This window comes from Sinohyriopsis cumingii, chromosome 8, assembly GCF_028554795.1.
Source record: "Sinohyriopsis cumingii isolate HCF-2022 chromosome 8, ASM2855479v2, whole genome shotgun sequence".
In the NCBI taxonomy this organism is placed as follows: domain Eukaryota; kingdom Metazoa; phylum Mollusca; class Bivalvia; order Unionida; family Unionidae; genus Sinohyriopsis; species Sinohyriopsis cumingii.
The window spans coordinates 20,885,975-20,904,149 of record NC_142968.1 but is presented as its reverse complement, the minus strand read 5'-3'; the positions used below and the strand labels follow the sequence as shown (position 1 = coordinate 20,904,149).

At 36.1% G+C, this 18,175-nt stretch overlaps 1 protein-coding gene across 2 annotated transcripts in view; it reads left to right on the top strand.

Annotated features, from left to right (window-relative positions):
• Window positions 1–18,175, top strand: part of LOC149793107 (uncharacterized) — a 137,468-nt gene that overhangs the window by 25,350 nt on the left and 93,943 nt on the right. For both annotated transcript variants that reach the window (XM_089967018.1, XM_089967017.1), the window contains exons 2-3: window positions 1,203–1,832; window positions 5,182–6,252. In XM_089967018.1, coding sequence (XP_089823144.1) covers window positions 1,203–1,832; window positions 5,182–6,252 — 1,701 coding nt within the window. The remainder of the gene's footprint in view (window positions 1–1,202; window positions 1,833–5,181; window positions 6,253–18,175) is intronic.

Genomic DNA, 18,175 nt, shown 5'->3' with positions numbered 1-18,175 from the left:
CGCTTTGGTAGTTATTAAAATAGTGAAATATAATTTTTCCACAGAGAAGTGCCAAAAAATGAATGATAAATAACATACAAAGCGAGAAAAGTTATTTGCGAGCGTTTTCTTTTTCTTCATTTATATTTTTTTTTTTTTTTTTTTTTCTTTGGTCTTTCCGAAGAAGAGAAAATGACAAAGCAGACTTACCAGTCTTTTGAGAGGTCAGGCCAAACTGTATACTTTTTTTGTTATACCCAGTCCTAACACTAACCTCTTAATGCTGAGCGCCTAGCGAGGTAGCTGTTAGTACCATTTATGTAAGTCTTTGGTATGATCCGGCGGAGGATCGAACCCACGACCTCCCGCTTCCAAGGCGGATGCTCTAACCACTAGGCCACCGGATTTGGTGGAGGAAGACCCAGGGAAGAGCCGAGATTCGAACTCAGGCGAACAGGTGATATGTGCGAGTGATCTGTAAAGGCAAGCGCCTTAGATCACTTGGCCACTCGGGAGTTTATACAGTAAAATAAAGGAAAGTAAAAATTATTTTAACAAAACATAAGATGTGTAAGGTCTTTTCCAAATAACCAGGATAGCTAGCGACGATGACCTGAGAAATTTCTTTTCCTTAAAAATCAAACTCTATGTAAAGTTCAAAACAGAAGAGCTGACTCACGAACATTTAGTGTGATTATCAGTAAACACACAAACACACTGTTTTACCCTAGCCACCATATGCGGCCAACAGTTTTGTACGTACTCGATTTGTAGTCCCTTGCTGTAAAACTTGATGCAGAACCTGAACCACTGAAGTACCCCTGTCCATCCCCAATGCATATCATATGCAGTTATTTTGCACTGGCGTTTCAGTCAACCATATCATCATTTACCGTTCATCATTGCATTGTTTATGTGCGTTCTTTGTTTATTTAAATTCACACAAATATGTACCTGGCAAAGGCAAGATATCACTCGTAAAATACAGTTAACATATTTGTGCTCTGGTAATTTATTTTTCAAGATTTTTAATCACACACACACACGCCTTTAGCTGCCCCTCAACAGATAGCTCAGTGGAAATAGTCCTATTATTAGTGTGGGAGTGGGTAGCATCTCATTTAAATACTAAATAAACAACACTTGACTGGCGTTTGGTAGTAGGTTGGATGAGCTTAGGGATTCTTCTTTCGATTTTTAATGTCATGATTTTACTGTTGCAGACTGTCCGTCGAGCTGTAATCAGGGCTGTAATACAACAACGCTGGAATGTTACTGCCAACACTGCAACACCCAGAACGCTGAATGCAGCACTGTCACAGGAGTGTGCAAATATGGTTGTGATTACGGTTACTACGGAAGCCAGTGCATGGGAAAATGTTCCAGCGCTATTCTAAATTGTGGTCATTGTTCCCAGAATGGCAGCGTGACGTGTACTTCGTGTGTCACAAGTGGCTACTCGCAGTATAACGGGGGATGTTGCAGCAACCAATGTGGATTTGACGCAAATGGATTGGTACCTTGTGACACGATCACAGGCGTCTGTAGTAATGGCTGCAAAACTGGTTACTATGGAGCTTGGTGTAACCATTCGTGCACGGAAATTCGTGTCAACTGTGGAGCATGCACACTCTCTAACAACGTTCCCACGTGCACGAGATGTGCTTCTTTATTCAGCGAACGCAATGTTAACGGGACGATCAAATGTTGTCGTGATTTCTGCCAAGATTGCGACAACAGCAAATGTTACGTCTGCTCTGCCGGGTATTACCCTTCAGACGCCATACCCTCCACGTGCCTGCCATGCCCCACCCACTGTGCAGGAAATGGCACCATATGTGATTCCAGGACGGGTAAGTTATAATGTCTTTAGCGCCTCATATATCTAAATGAAATCAGTCCTGCTGCTGTTCCAAACGGCAAATTCAATAATGTATTTTATTGGTTACAACGGGCAGACTTGTATCACAATCTCAGTATAAATAGGACATGTTCACGAAATGAAATATACCACGTTTCAAGCTTTTACTATTGAATATATCAACTTCTTTCGTTCAAATTCTGGCCAATGTGTGAATCAGGTCCTAGCCCCAAGCACTTTTCTTGAAAATCCTTGACAGGATTATGTATCTTTACAGCGCTGATGACATTACTTCATAAATGCACAATACTTTTTTTTCTCTTGGATTAATCTGTAAATCTCTTTAATAAAATGTGTAAATCCTGTACAACCTTTATTTTGTAACAACGTAAACATGTTTGTTTTTCCAAATATTGAGATCAATGAAATTGTTAAACTGACTTTATAGGACTCTGTGCCCTTTATAAATACACGAATAAGGTATATATAATGTCAACACGGGTACACTATCGAGTTTTATGTTTTTTTTCTTCTAATTGTTCGAACGTATAAAGTCGCGGTAGTAAAATCCACGATATCTTATTGAATACGTTGACGTCATTTTCACGTCATGGTCTTCTCTGTGACGACATCTATCTATCTATCTATCTATCTATCTATCTATCTATCTATCTATCTATCTATCTATCTATCTAACTATCTATCTATACGTTGACACAGTCACACTTGACTATTAAGCAACGGGTGGTACGTGGTCAAAGATAAAGTAAAGATGGAAGTGATAGGACAGTCAGAAGAGTAATGATAGGAAAGGCAGAAATAAGTAAATGTGTCAGTGTACGTTTTCGTCCCTTCATACTCAGACCAATCCGGCTACCGTAGCGGCAATGAGATATGGAACCTCAACCGGCATAGCCCTGAGAATCACTAGGTCTTACTTGTAGCTGACTAGTTCATTAGAATGTGATTTTGGAAAGCTCCTGCTTGTGAGATACCAAGTCAGGAGCTTCTGCAATTATTGATGGTAATTTGTTCCAAGTCCCTATTGTACATGGGAAGAAGCTCAACTTGAAACAATTTGTCGATGCTGACTTTAATTGGAACTTTTTCCTGTGGTTTGCCCTAGTTTGGCTATATGCCAGGGTCAGGTATTTGTCTGCTGGTATGTCCAATAGGTTGTTTGCAGTCTTGTACATCATGGTTAGCTGGGACCTGGGTTTTTGGCGATTTTCAACAATAATTTCAAAAGTGTCTTAGAATGGGAATAACATTCTTGCATTTGCGGATCTGAGGATATTTTGGTGGTTTTATCGTCGCAAAATCTGTGATCTACCAGCTCTGCTTCACATTGCTATAAAGCTAAATTTGAGACAATCACAACACTCTTGTCTCTAAACGGAATGATATTTAAGGGAACACAACAATGGGTTGAAGGATTCGCATTCAAGTGAGGCAAAAAAATAAAAGATCTGAGTGTTCGAGCAAGGTCGGGTAAATTATCTACAACTTTATCTAGCTGGTTTGAGTTTAGTTACCGGAAGGTGAAAATAATCGGTTTACTCTAACCGTATCCCCAAGTCAAATGTCAGAAATCTAACCATAGTAATTTACGTTTAATCTGAAATACAAACTTAGATTTTTTTGATAGATTTTTTTCATGCTATTAACTGATGCAGATAACTGAAAAAAATAAGCAGCATAGTTTTTTAAGGATTCTGTTAGTACTAATATCAGTACCCTTACTTCGTGGACGGGGTACTAACATGAGTCTATGTCTATCAACAGAGCAGAGGGTACGATTCACACCGGCCCTTTTTCAGCCTACTGTAAAAAAATAAAATAAAAATGAACATATTCCAAATGCATACTGAAAGAAATTAAATATTCCTCTTATTTAATACCAGATATTGCAGCATCTCATCTTACAAATACATATAAAATATAGTTTATCTTCTTTATTCACTTTTTACAATAGGATCGTCCGCCATATTAGTTCATCTGATCACTACTCCAGTTTTCAGCAACGTTTTTTTATGTGTGCTGAATAATGACATTGCTGCCCTACTTGGACACGTAACGGCAAGCTTTGAATAAAGTAACGGCATGCATTAAATAACCAAACGTAGAATATGCAAATATGGTATAGGATGCCTTATTTAGAAAACGAATTACCCCCATATTTGTGTGTTATCAGTCATAATGATACAAGCTTAATAACATTATCATTAGTCAAACAAACTGAAAAACATAACTCTTCTTAGATTTTAATTACAGTCGTCTTTTTGCCTTTGACAATAGTTTTGTTTGCTCCAGTGTAAGGTATAGGATCAGATCGTATCCTCATCCACGCTGAGGCCACGACATCTTAGCTAGGGCTCTGTATACTGTGCAAGTTAAAGGAGTCACTAGGAAAAATGCCAAATGAAATCACTTAGACGACTGAATGAATAGTGACTTTCGTCAATAGTAAAATTTTGATAAGAAACCATTTCATTAGAACAATAAAAAAATTCTCGAGCAGACATCACGTAGACGGTTTTACTCAAATCACAGCGATGCCGAAATCCGTTAAAGAGACTATATACATTTTATGGTACACCTTACCCCTATTCCTTACCCCTCCGTCTAAATATCCTTTAACATGACTATACATTTTAACGTATGAAATGGTCCATTTAGAGAATCATGCGTCTTTGATAGCAAAGTTTCCGATATGTTAATTGTATCTACACCTTGGCGGATCGACCAGCTATTTCAGTGCTTTGTCCTAGCGACATCTATTGGATTTCATGCGATGCCTCCCTTAATATGTATTGCCAACTAAACAATAGCGTGTAACAGAGGTACATTGTACGTAGGTCAAAAATATTAGAGGCAATTGACTTCAAAAGGATAATTTGTAAGTTTCACTTGGAAAATATGTCTATGTACCAAAAAGAGAAGCCGTTACTCGGACCGGCAGTGGAAAATTGCTTATTTAAGAGTCCATTCCAGTTGTGTGGTCCCTTGTCTCAATTATATGAGAACCGTGTTCAGATATGAACAACTTGATTTGGACTGGATGATGTGGCTTTCCCGCCGCATCCGATGAAATTCACAGACCCAAAGCAAAGAAATATCTGCTCGATCATCCATCTTGTAGATAGGGTTAACATATCGGAGATTCGGACCCTTCTCTAGCGAAGATGAGAATCCAGGGTCTGATAATTGAAATTAGAGATTATTATTATTATTATTATTATTATTATTATTATTATTATTATTATTATTTTGCACAAGCTTATGCATCACGAAATGTGTTTTTACATTCCACTTAAATTTTATGTTTATTCTTACATCAGGTAAATGTCTCTTCGGCTGTGTGTCTGGATATTTCGGCGACCGATGCACAGAACAATGCACGATTCCTAACTGCAGAACATGTAACTACACCAACAGTCTTTTCTCGTGCGCTGAATGCGGTAGCGGATACTACATTAATGGTAATGGATGTCAACTGTGTAATGAACGTTGCCAACTTCGAACTTGCAGTCAAAATGGTTACTGTACCAACGGTTGCTACCAGGGTTACTATGGTGATATGTGCCAGAATCAATGCATATTCATGGACTGTGTCACGTGCAGTAGAGTAACAGGAGTGTGTGATCGGTGTGACCCTGGATATTATGGTCTCAGCTGCAACAACTCATGCCCTACAAACTGTGCAGTAGGCTTGAATGCCACTGTAGCCACATGCGTAGTGGATACAGGATTTTGTGACTTTGGGTGTAAAGATTATTCATACGGTTATCAATGTAATCTCGCTTGCACTAACTGTTACAACGGGCGGTGTAACAGAACCACTGGTGTATGTACCGATCCAAGTGGCTGTCAAGCATACTGGTATGGGGATATGTGTGACAAAAATTGCAGCAACTGTCTTGGAGGAATTTGTAATCGCGCGTCCGGTTCCTGTGGACTTGGTTGTAACCCCGGCTTCTACGCAGAGCGTTGTCTTGCGGTATGTCCTGTCAACTGTGCCAGAGTTGGGGGTGTTGTGAGATGTAATTTTACAACCGGATCTTGCTTATCGGGATGCAGTGATGGTTTTTATGGCGATTATTGCTCGATAGGATGTGAACACACAAACTGCATAAGCGCCAAGTGTGACCGAATTAACGGTTACTGCGATGCTTGTTTGGCTGGATTTTTCGGTAATAACTGTCAGTATAAGTGTAGTTCATACTGTGCCGGGAATGGGTCATGTAACCAGATAAACGGAACATGTGTGGATAAGTGTAAACCCGGCATCACGGGTTACATGTGTAACGTAAATTGTACGGAGACTTGTATTGACGGCACGTGTGACTTCCTCACGGGTCGCTGTGAAGCTTGCTATCAGACTCAACCAAGCATCCAGTGCAGAACTGCCGGTGAGTTGATTGTTTATTATTGTCTTCTTTACAAGAAATGAAAATAGATATTCCCTTTGCGTGATTAACAATTGTCTCAGCTTCTGGTTTGACAAAGTTACTATCAGCGTGGCATGGGGTGTTGGATTTCAGGCAGGTCAAGGAGCTTGGCTCGTTATTGGGGATATGCACTGACTTCGACTAGTCCTTAAAATAAATATCTGGTTTTATTTACTCGCAACTTAATATGGTCCCGTTTCGAAAAAAAAAAAACGTAAATAAACCATTTCAGGAGTGCACAGCGTGGAACCGATAACATGCCCTCACATGATTATCACGACACCTTTTAGGACACACGGTTCTAATGATATGGAAAAATGGGAACCAGCCTGGAAATGGGTGAACATAAAATAGAGTATATATGGGTTTGGCTGACCAGGATTGGTTAATAATGTAAGTTATGTTTTAGGAAAATGATCTTTTGAGAGCTTATCCTAGTTGTAAGTGAAAAAAATAGAGACATTGTTTTACTGACGGAATTTCACTCCTTTAACAGTCTTTAGTTTGGAACACTCATTACTTAAATTAGCAAGTGACTCTTTAGTTTGAAATTGAAAGCACGTGTTTCAAACACATTCAGGTCCAGAAAATGCCGCGGCTCATATCCTTTCCTCTACAAAGAAGCTGACATCCAGATTTCATCTATACGGATAAATACAGGTTCGATCGTGAGCACTAAGAAATTTTAAGTTATTGAATTTTTAATATCATGGTGTTTGCATAGGTTTACTATGGCACCTGAATTAGTACCGTGAGTCCTTTAAACAGCAGTAACAACAACATAAACCCAACCAAAACACAAAACCAATTTCGGAATATTTTAATAACCTCCGTTTCAACGCATGTCTGTACGTCACTCTATATTCCAGAAAAAAATGTATAAATACTAAATCTAGTTTAACCAGAGCTGACAAGAGGAAGAGGGGCAAGCGGGGATATATCTCCGGTGCGCGGGCCCGTTAGGGGGACCGAGCCGAACAACACGTGAAAAAAAGACGACAAAATTTATTGAATTGAAGCGTTGGAAACAAATACAAAAGTTAGTAATCATCGTTTACTTTTTTTGTAATAACATCAACTGACCAACAAGGCACTGATAGCTACTCTTTAATATCGTCGAATTTCAAATCTTTATAAATGACCGTTTTACAAGCAGTGACAATTAAGCGTACGACTCCGCTAGTCTTGGTTCATTTATCAGTAAAACAACTGGCAATTCATTTCGTTTTCATTCAATACAAATGCCTTTACTATCAAGAATTTTTTATGAAATTTGACAGCAACTCACTCAACTAACATTTACGCTGAAGACATTCATATAACGTATTGCTGCATTTAAAATAATTGCACAATTTATTAACCGCTTTCGGCTTTCAATTTAATACTGCATACTGGGCCGACGGGGGTGGGGGGACCGGGGATATATCCCCATGGCCCAGGCCCGTAAGGTGGCCCTGACCGAACAACACTTTTTAATTTTATAAAAGAAAAATTTTGTTTGAACGAGAACTTGGAGAGGTCCGGGTGTTTCTTATCCACGGGCCCGTGATCGCTCTCTTGGACACAGGGGACGGGTCAAGAGGTCACTAGGTCAAATTGTAATTACTCCCACACTATGTTTGAAAGAAATATTTTATATGGAATTTACAATCATGGACACGATTTTTCAGACACGAAAGACAACTTCAGATATGCAAACATTAGTCTACGGGTCTGTCCTCACCCACCCATCCAATGACTGGACTTAGTGCCAAGGTCATACTTTGGGAACTATTGAGATCCCCACCCCATAACCATACGTAAACCCACGTAATGGTTGGCACGAGAAGAACAATTCAGATGTGCAACTCACCCATCCACTCCCAATCCAACCCCTGTACCCCCATATCCTGGGTATAGCCCTGAGTCATAACTAAGAAACGTCTGAGACCGCCCCCCACTCCGAATGCTATGTATACACTAACTGGGTTTGCAAAAGCAAAAATTCATATGTGCAATATCTATTCACCAGTAGGTTTATCCTTACCCGTAGTTACCTAGCCCCTGGGTTATAACTTCGTAATTCTTTAGATGTAGATCTCCAGAATTTAACCGTGCATGCACATTGAAAGCATAAAAGAACTAATAAAGACAACAACCCCCCAAAAAACACAAAAACGCCAAACCCCCAAAACAAAATAAAGCCCAAAACACACGCAAACAACCCCCAAAACCCCTCCCCCATAACACACACACACACACACACTTAACCCCTCCGGTACTTGTCCCCTGAGTCGTAACCTGGGTACTAGTGATCCACATGCTGAAACCGTATATACATTTAATGGACATAAAAGACAAATTCAGATAGGCAACATGTTGATTGATGTATTTGCATAAAGGATACGAAATGAGAAAATGTATGTAAGACACCTACCATTATCCCCCGTGTCCATCCTCTCCCTCATGGACTAGGACAAGTGTCTTTGTTTGGTGGTGGGGTGGTCAATTGTAGTGATATCTTTTACAAATGCCGACTTTTAACAACATTATTTTTTTATTAGCTATCATCGATAGTTCTTTAGACTGATGATTGTTCGAGATGAACCGATTGCGGGTCGCGAGGTTTTCCATTGCTGCATTACTATGCATGAGAGAAAAATCAACATTGTCAGCCTCACATTTACGTGTGCTCATATTGTTCCAAAAACTTTTTGAAAAAATACTTCAAAGCTATACATGTTCTGAACTTTTGTTAATTAAATTTCAACAAGCTAAGAAGCTGGGTCAGTTATGTGTGTGCGACATGCGTTATTGAATGTCTCTCTCTCTCTCTCTCTCTCTCTCTCTCTCTATATATATATATATATATAGCTTAATTTGTTTTTACATGAATACATGTATGAGTTGTACTACACATGCGTAAGGTTTTCAGTAATTGTGTTTTTTATATTATTTGTTACTCGTTTGGCGTAATGACATATTTTTGGAAGAAAAACAAAACAAAATCTTTGAGGGGCAATGTTATATACACTTGCTGATTAAGGTCTTCATCCAAATAGCGGTTTGCATTTTTAAAAAAAAAGGTACAGACACACGTTTTTTAAATAGTCTCCCCTGGAATGTGTGACAAGTTGTTCTAAAGACATGTCATTGATTAATAGTTAAGAGAGATGATTGCTTAAAGGTAGACCTGAGACACCTTTATCACTTATTTCTTATGGAGGGGGATTACTGTCATAATTATGTGTGTGTATTTTCTAATCTTACTTGATGCATTATTGTAAATGGCTGCTTGCAAGTGCTACTTTCATAATTCTATTCATGTATATTGTATTCTTCACGGTGCAGATTGTACGTGGCTGTTTGCAAGTACTTAGATCTACTTTCCTTCTGCGTCATTGTATCTTGAAATTTGCTAACTACTGAATTGATTCTGTAGTTTGTCGTATAGCAAATGCTTTAACAGATATTACAACTTTTAATATTCTATTTATAAATTTGCTATATCACAAGTTACGCAGATTGCACCTTCTTAAATCATGATTATAACGTACCATCAAGGACGTTGCAAGTTAGCATCACGGAAGTAAGCATAAAATAATGCCTCATTATGGCAACAGATGGCGTTGTGACACGTCAATTTCTTACAATATCACTACTCCCCTGACCCTAGCAACAAGAGGTTATACCACTTTACGGCATGTTTGGGCGTCTTGTTTAAAATATCATTCAAATTATAATACCGCTTTACAGTCAGCTGATTTCTCAGAGTATTAACATTCGGAAGAGAGGTGGCCTGCAAGAAGTACAAACAAATTAAATGAATCAAATTTTATACAATTAGATGTAGTTACACAATGTTATATTTCCGCTGACCCTTCTCACCCCAATTTTGTTTGGACATTTTATGGGTGTAATTTACCGCGACCGCACGGTGGCAGAATATTGTAGCCGCTTACAAGCAAGATTTAAGGCCCTAATTTGTTTATATATTCTCATTCACAATGTTATCAATTTAGAGCATGTTTATTATTTAGAGTAATGCATTGCAAATTCTGCTTTCTGTATCAGTAAAGACCTCATAAGGTTTGAACCAATTGTAGATAATTGCACCTCACGGTCATACTTTCTCTTTCTTGTTTATTCACGAGAGAGAGAGAGAGAGAAAGAAAGAGATAGAGAGAGTACATTACAGAGATGAGATTCTGTTTATTCTCTCATCCCTATGAAATTAATTTTTGCTGATAATCAGCAGTTTACAGTGGCAGTTTACACACACACACACACACACACACACACACATATATATATATATATATATATATATATATATATATATATATATATATATATATATATATATATATATATAAGAGTTATGGTAAATATTCAAATTATGCAGAATTGCATGCATGATTATGCAATAACCAGTCTGTGACAAGTATCTCATATCTCCAATTTCATTTTAAATCTCCAATTCCAATGCAATAGCAAGAGACAAATGCCTTGAAACAAGGAAATCATATACAAAGCATATACTGTAGCATAGCTATATGCTACAAAAATATGAACTTATTTCATTATATAAGAAAGTAAATTCTAACAGTATGAAATATATTTTCTATATCCAAACATAAAGAACGTTTCCATAAATTATGAGATGCTTCATTTCCACAGATATCAAACTGGAAATTACATTTTTATTCTTATAATCCTATTCATCCATATATGAAGCGATATTTATAGTACAAATAAGATGATTGATTGCAAGGTACCTCACTGATAAAACATCAAACTCCTTTGGTAGCAATTATAAAAATATAATATATTGAATATAAATAACGTTGCTATTGCTACCAGTAACCAGCTCAATTTGTTTTTATTATTACTGCTGCAAATACAGTACCAAACGTGCTGGATACATTTGGGTATGAAATTAATGTAGTAGTTCTTTTAAAGTATACAAATTTTTACATGTATCATCTATAGATGTGATTGTTTTCTGTTTGAAGAGTAAGACCCCCACCCCCAACGTAATTTTTTAAACAACTTCTAAAGTTTTTAATTCAACTCACAGCTCAGGCTGTTGTAGCATACATCAATCCACCCCCACCCACCCCGCATAAACATCGTCATTTGTCTGATTTTATCATTTTTATATCCTGTTTAAAATGTAAGTTAATATTGTCATGACACAAAAATATCAGCACAATGCAACTATGCAATAAAGCAAAATAAATAATTAAAACTATATACAGTCCTGTGTTTAACTTTCATAGGAAATATTAGAGAAAAAGAAATATTTAAAGTAAACCGACATTCATAAAAACAATATTGTTAGATGAATTAGTCTAATCAAAAATTATCATACAGGTAGGCAATGATAAGGAACAAATACCTGAATTGTCTTTTGACATTGTTCTTATAAATCTATTTTGCCAATTCCTTTTGTTTTTCACTTTCACATGAATAAAACATGAATAAAGACAAGCTTTTCACACAATCTGGCTTTTGGATTGGACATACACTCATCATTGCAAATTCTGAGGAATTAAAACTGCAAATTCTGGATTTGCCGAGACACTTTTCGTCTTGTATACCACATACATTTTTAAATTATGTCAGGTTATATTTCCTAGTTTCTGTTTAAAATATGAATCCCCAAAAACATTCCCATTACCGGATTCGTATTCAATATATACACTGTATAAAAATGCTTTCTTTTTGGAGAATTTTTTGTGGGCAACAAAATAAGTTGTTTGCACTTGCTATGAGCAAAAAAAAAACCCAACATGAAATAGATTATATTTTATTTGTTGAAATGTTATTTCTGATGCTTTGACCTTCACAAAACTATTATATTTATGAACCTGAGATGAAATTTTAAATTTGGCCTGTTATCCCTAATATATGTGCCTTGGAACAACGGCTAAGGTAAATTCCATAATTTAAATGACTTAATCACACAGCAGAGAGAGAGAGAGTCATAAATAAGTTAGTTTCTTCACAGAATAATAGAAACCACTAGCCAATTTCTGCCTGCAGTTGTATGATAACTGAGCAGAAAGTAATAGCTACTTTATAAGCATGCAATATATTTTAATATGAGTTATTGGCCCCCAAGTACTATTCCTCAGAAAATACACAAGACTGTTTCAGAAACTGAGGCCACATAAGTACCAGTTTGTTACGTTGTGAAAAATGGGGTCATTATGAGAAAATGGAGACCACCTGATGTACCTGCTGGTGATGGGTGGTCTGTGAGCAATCAAACTGTTGTTTCTAAGTCTTATAGACAAGAAAATCATAGTCTAGCTGGTCATTTTGGTGTCAGTAAGACTTATCAAAAGATCCTGAATCATCATTTTTATTGGCCGAAAATTAAGAGTGATATTTATAAGTACCATTGATCTTGTCATACTTGTCAAATGGTAGAAAATCCGAATCAGAAGATATCTAAAGCACATCTGCAACCTATTCCTGCATTTGACCATTTGACAAGCCATTTAGCAGAAAAATGGCAGATTGTTGGTTCCTTACCATATACCAAGTCTCTCAACCAATACTTGTTGATCATAATGTGTGCGTCCTCAAGATTTCCATAGTCTATTCCTTTTACGAATATTAAAGTAAAAACTGTTGTAAAAGTATAGGCAATGTTTTAACAGTTGTTTGCCTCCTCAAATCTGTCCAGCTATTTTATGTTTTATTATTTCCAACAACTTATGCATGAATTAGACATCAAAACACTTTAATTTGTCTGCCTATCACCCTGAAAATCAACGGCTAGCACAAGACTGTCCGAAAACACTCTCACCTACCCAGGATACATGTATACAATTATACTGAATCAAACCTTAAAAGACAGTGATCAGTAAAATTCTACATTGTATAAGTATCGGGTAAAATCAGAAGACTTTTTCCCCATATTGGTAATTATCACCAAATGAAAGAACCCATGGCTACCCTAAAACAGCAAAAGACTGTCCCAAAACACCCTCAACTACCTATGATACATGTAAACAATTAAATACAATCATACCAAATAAAAAGACAGTGATCAGTAAAATTCTACCCTCTTTAATTATCGAGTAAGATCAGTAGAGTTTTTTTCTCTTGTTGATACTTGCTGAAGGAAAGACCATAAGGCTGTCCCAAAACATGCTCATCGACCCAGGATACATGTATACAATTACAGTAACTTAATGAAATATGCAGTGTTGGTGCATTCTCTCTCTCTCATATCATACATAATTCACTAAACTACTTTTATTTGCAAAGAGCAGGACACTTAATAAGTCGGATTCAAGCGTCACTATATTCATTTTTCTAAATATTCTTTTAATGTTTGTTTTTTAAATTTTTAACGAGACAAAGATCAGATGAATAATTATAACCTAAGAGTGCTATATTTTTTTTTAAAATTCTTGAACTAATTTATAATTTTAATTGGTTTGATAATGGTAAGAATTACAATAAATAAAACTAAAATCTCCTGTAACATTATGTCTTTTGTCTCTGATTATTTCCACTTTCAGAGACAAAGGTTTGAAAGGATGCAAACCAGTTTTAAAGCTGTTTTTTATTTAAAAAAATACATTCAAAGGTTGAGGTTCTGTGCATTAACAATGCAAATTAAGTATGAGAAAACAATCGTACACTAAATCTAATATTTATAACGGCAAGTAAATATTTTTATCATGGTACGAACATGATGTTCCACAATTTGATTATTTCAGCTATTGCGACAAAGTATGTTCCAAAATAAATATTGTGATGAGAATAAGAAAACCTTTATGAATGCTTATTTTTTTAATGTAATTTCACCTATAAACTTTTTTTAATGTGCTATTGGTGTTGCTCTGAAATTTTCACCAGAGCTTATGTACAATAGCATCACCGGAAAAGATACACGTCTGTGAGGTGCGTCAAAATGGGTGACGTACAATACAATCCATACAACCATGGGTCGTATGATGAAAGTTCGTTAAAAATAGTACCTTGCACATATCATTGTAGTTTCTGATCCTTACTTTGGTAATACAACTAATGCTTCCAAAGTAATGAGAGATATCAGTAAGAAGTAGATTTTTTAAACGGTAAAAATAAATACTTAAGTGCAACAAAACTGGGGTTGAAGAAGATGGACCACCCTGCTTGAGTGTATGCGTTTTTGTTTTCGTAATGTACTATATACAAGTCACTCAGCTCTTCCAGAAAGCACATGACTTTAGAGAACGATAAAAACATCGTTGCTAACGTGTACCTTTAAAAAAAAAAGGGACTGAAAGAGTTACAACGTTTATCGGCACAAAATGAATGTCGTAAAGCTCCGTGGGGAGCATTAATTATTTCTGGTAAAGGAAAAAGCAATTTAGAGCACCGTCTGTTGTCATAATGCCATGCTAATCTCTAGTATGTAATCATGACAACAGATGGCGACACGAGTTGGACAACAAAGACGATACTGATAAAATTTAGTATTTACGTTATTGCAAGGCCAAATCTGTATGAAAACAACAGTTAAACAGATTTTATTATAATATTGCAATTTTATAAACAGAGTATACATAACTTTTAATAAGTGACAGCGTTTGCCATACGACAAACAAGAGAATCAATATCAGTAGTTGGCAAACTGCAAGATACAATGACGCAGAAGGAAAATAGATCTAAGCACTTGCAACCAGCTATTTGCAGCTTGCATCAATGAAGAATAGAAAATTCATGACTAGAATTATGAATGTAGCACTTGCAAGCAGCCGTTGATAATATAGCAGAAGGAAAGGAACACTTGCAAACTGTTATGTACAATTTGCATCAATGAAGAATACAAATTACATGCTTAGAATTATGAAGGTATGGCACTTGCAAGCAGTCATTTACAATAATGAATCAGTTAAGGTTAGAAAAAACACATATCATATTGGCGGTAATCATCCTCCATAATTTCTAAGTTATTTAGTATGGTGATTTATGCAATACCTGAAAATTTCAACTCGATGCGGTCGACGGTCAGCGAGATATTTAACTTTATATGTACATGTCAAAATATTCCTCCATAGACCATGTACAACTTTTTCAGTTTTCGTGACTCAAGTCCGTGCTACGTCACTTGCCCACTAGCGTTGCGAATAATGATTACTGTATGATCGCGCCTTTCTCGTCGGTACTTTCCGTGTTCTAAATTTAGGTAACCCGCGGGTAGGCACTCCGACACCAATAACTGATATTCCACGAATGGGCGTTACCAACTTGAATATTGGCTAATGAAGCCAGACGTTGGCATCCAGTTTTCAATATATATATATATATATATATATATATATATATATATATATATATATATATATATATATATATATATATGATACATGTAAGCAATCGATTCAATCGATTCATAGAATACAATGGTGAAATCGATTCATAGAATACAATGAAATGGCGGACATTGAAAACTGATTGTAGTTTTTGTGCAACCCTGTAAATGAACAATCAAAGAAGGCATAAAATTGCTTGAAGACAGAACTGAATATATGCAAGGAAAATAAAGAAAGAACAAAAACTGAATTCTCCAAAGTATTTTCGTCAGTTTCAGATATCTTTGCAAGGCTGTACTGGACAGGCGGTCGAGTATCTCCCTCCCCCTGAAAACGTTATTGTCTCACATTCTTTGTCATTTTAGCAATAAATTTCAGTCAGGGGTTTACGTATAATTATCACTGAAGCATCAAACTGTCTTTGTTTAATCGCTAAATTAGAACTGGGGTTGTTAAATATGGCACTCCAAGTCAGATGTCTTTTTTGTATAACATAAATGATACCTTTCCGAAACGGAATCTGAAGTTATCAATTATAAATTGCCCAAAATCATCGAACTTCCGTTTTGGAGTAATTGTTGGACTACGGGGGGGGGGGGGGCTGTTAAATACTACGCTCCATGTTAGATGGCTGCATGTAATATAAATCGCACCTGAATTTGCACGTATTTAGCAAACAAAACTCTTCTGAAATGATTGTTTTATAATTGTTCAGCTATATAATGGACATAAAGACGATTGATTATTTATTTGGCATCTGGCTGTTACTACTGGAAAAAAGGATTTCTATTCTTTTTGTAAGGAAAAGGATTATGAAACACATAATTAGCCTTTTTATAGCGATTTGACAAGATTTCGACAATCATGTCAGTACTAGACAAGAACATAAAAGAAACTTTTTATTAATAGGAAAATAGGTGTCAGAGATAGTCAGCCTTATTTAATGGAAATTTACCCATCATTTCAACAATGTTGCAAAACAAAACAAAACCAAGTTTTATTGGTACTATCATTCTCTATTACGCATAACTCGCACAGTTCCTCCACTGACGTCACAAGCTCTTGCGTGCGTATTTGGCGAGATTACAAAAATCGTGCAGACGCTACCGTAGAAGTCGCATTTTTGATGGATATTTAATAGCTATATTTTCTAATCCAGTGAATGAACGTGGCTTCTTAATACACGAGAAATGTGAAACAAAGATTCTCAATTGCTTTATCCAGGTCTGCCTTTAATATTTCAAGTCATTACATCCTGCATAACTGGAAAGCATACAAAGAAACCGAGGTCAGATGCTAACAGAACTATAAGGATGACGTCAACTTGATTTTCAAAGTTTTAATCTATGATGACAACAACATCGTGCCTTATATTTGCTATGTTTGGAACAAACAATAGACAGAATAATACATAAAATATAAGATTGTTAAGCATTTTAGTAGATAATCTTTATAAATCTAATGTATTAAATTTACCACGCACGATTATGTACTCACAGAACTTAAACACAGTGTGCTGATTTGATCATTGCACAGTCTGCAGTTAACATGTGTTTGTATTCTCAGATCATCTGGGAAAAGGTCTCATTAAGTTTCGAAAGTTTGGTACCTTTGAATGATTTTTGTGAAACAATTATCTATTTTAATTTTTTTTATCAAAAGTGGTAAATAAGTTAATAATTTTAATGATGTCCAAATACAACGTTTGTTTTCAGTTATAGGGTATTTGAACTCTCAACATATCAGAATTATCATAGTGTGTGTGTGTGTGTGTGTGTGTGTGTGTGTGTGTGTGCGTGTGTGCGTGTTTTATTATTTACTTCATTTTGCTACTGCTTAATGCTTATACCATTGTTTGCTTGCTGTGTCGTCAGTACTTGACTTCTTATGACGTAGCCAGGAATCCCCACTGCATAGGGAAGTTGGAGAGTGTGTTCACAAATGTGTCTTTGATATTAAATAGCACATTTTCATTTTGTTGCAAGCACAAATTTTTTAAAATAAAATAAAATGAAGCGATGAATGGGAAGGGGGGTTGGGCAAGTGATAAAAGAGTTACACGTTTCATCTGCAAACAAAATTTCAATATAAAAATGTAAACTTTAAGAGCAGATATGTCAAAACTAAAGAATATAAAAAAACACCAATTTAAAAAAAAAGATCCAATGCATTTGACATTTTGAGCTACTTACTCACTGATTTATGTGAAGTTAATGGTATAGGATAGCATCCTCCACTCTCCTGGCTACGTGCTGAACTTTTCTTTATGAAAATACGGTTTTTATGTCACAAATGGCAGTCTTTACTAGTCGTAATGGGACATTTTAGTTTTATTGACAGCCACATATGATTGCTGAGTTACGTGTGATTTTTCCAAATCTACCAAACAAATTCTTGCATTTATATACTTATTATTAACAAATCCTATTGTTTCCAGTATTTGATAGTCATCACCCTCACAACTGTAACAATCACCATGTTTTTTTTTTTGACAGTTACAGTATAAGAATGTAATATTTTCTAACTATGGAAGCTAAATGTCATTTCATTTTGCAAGAAATGCGTAGTACTTGTTGCCTGTG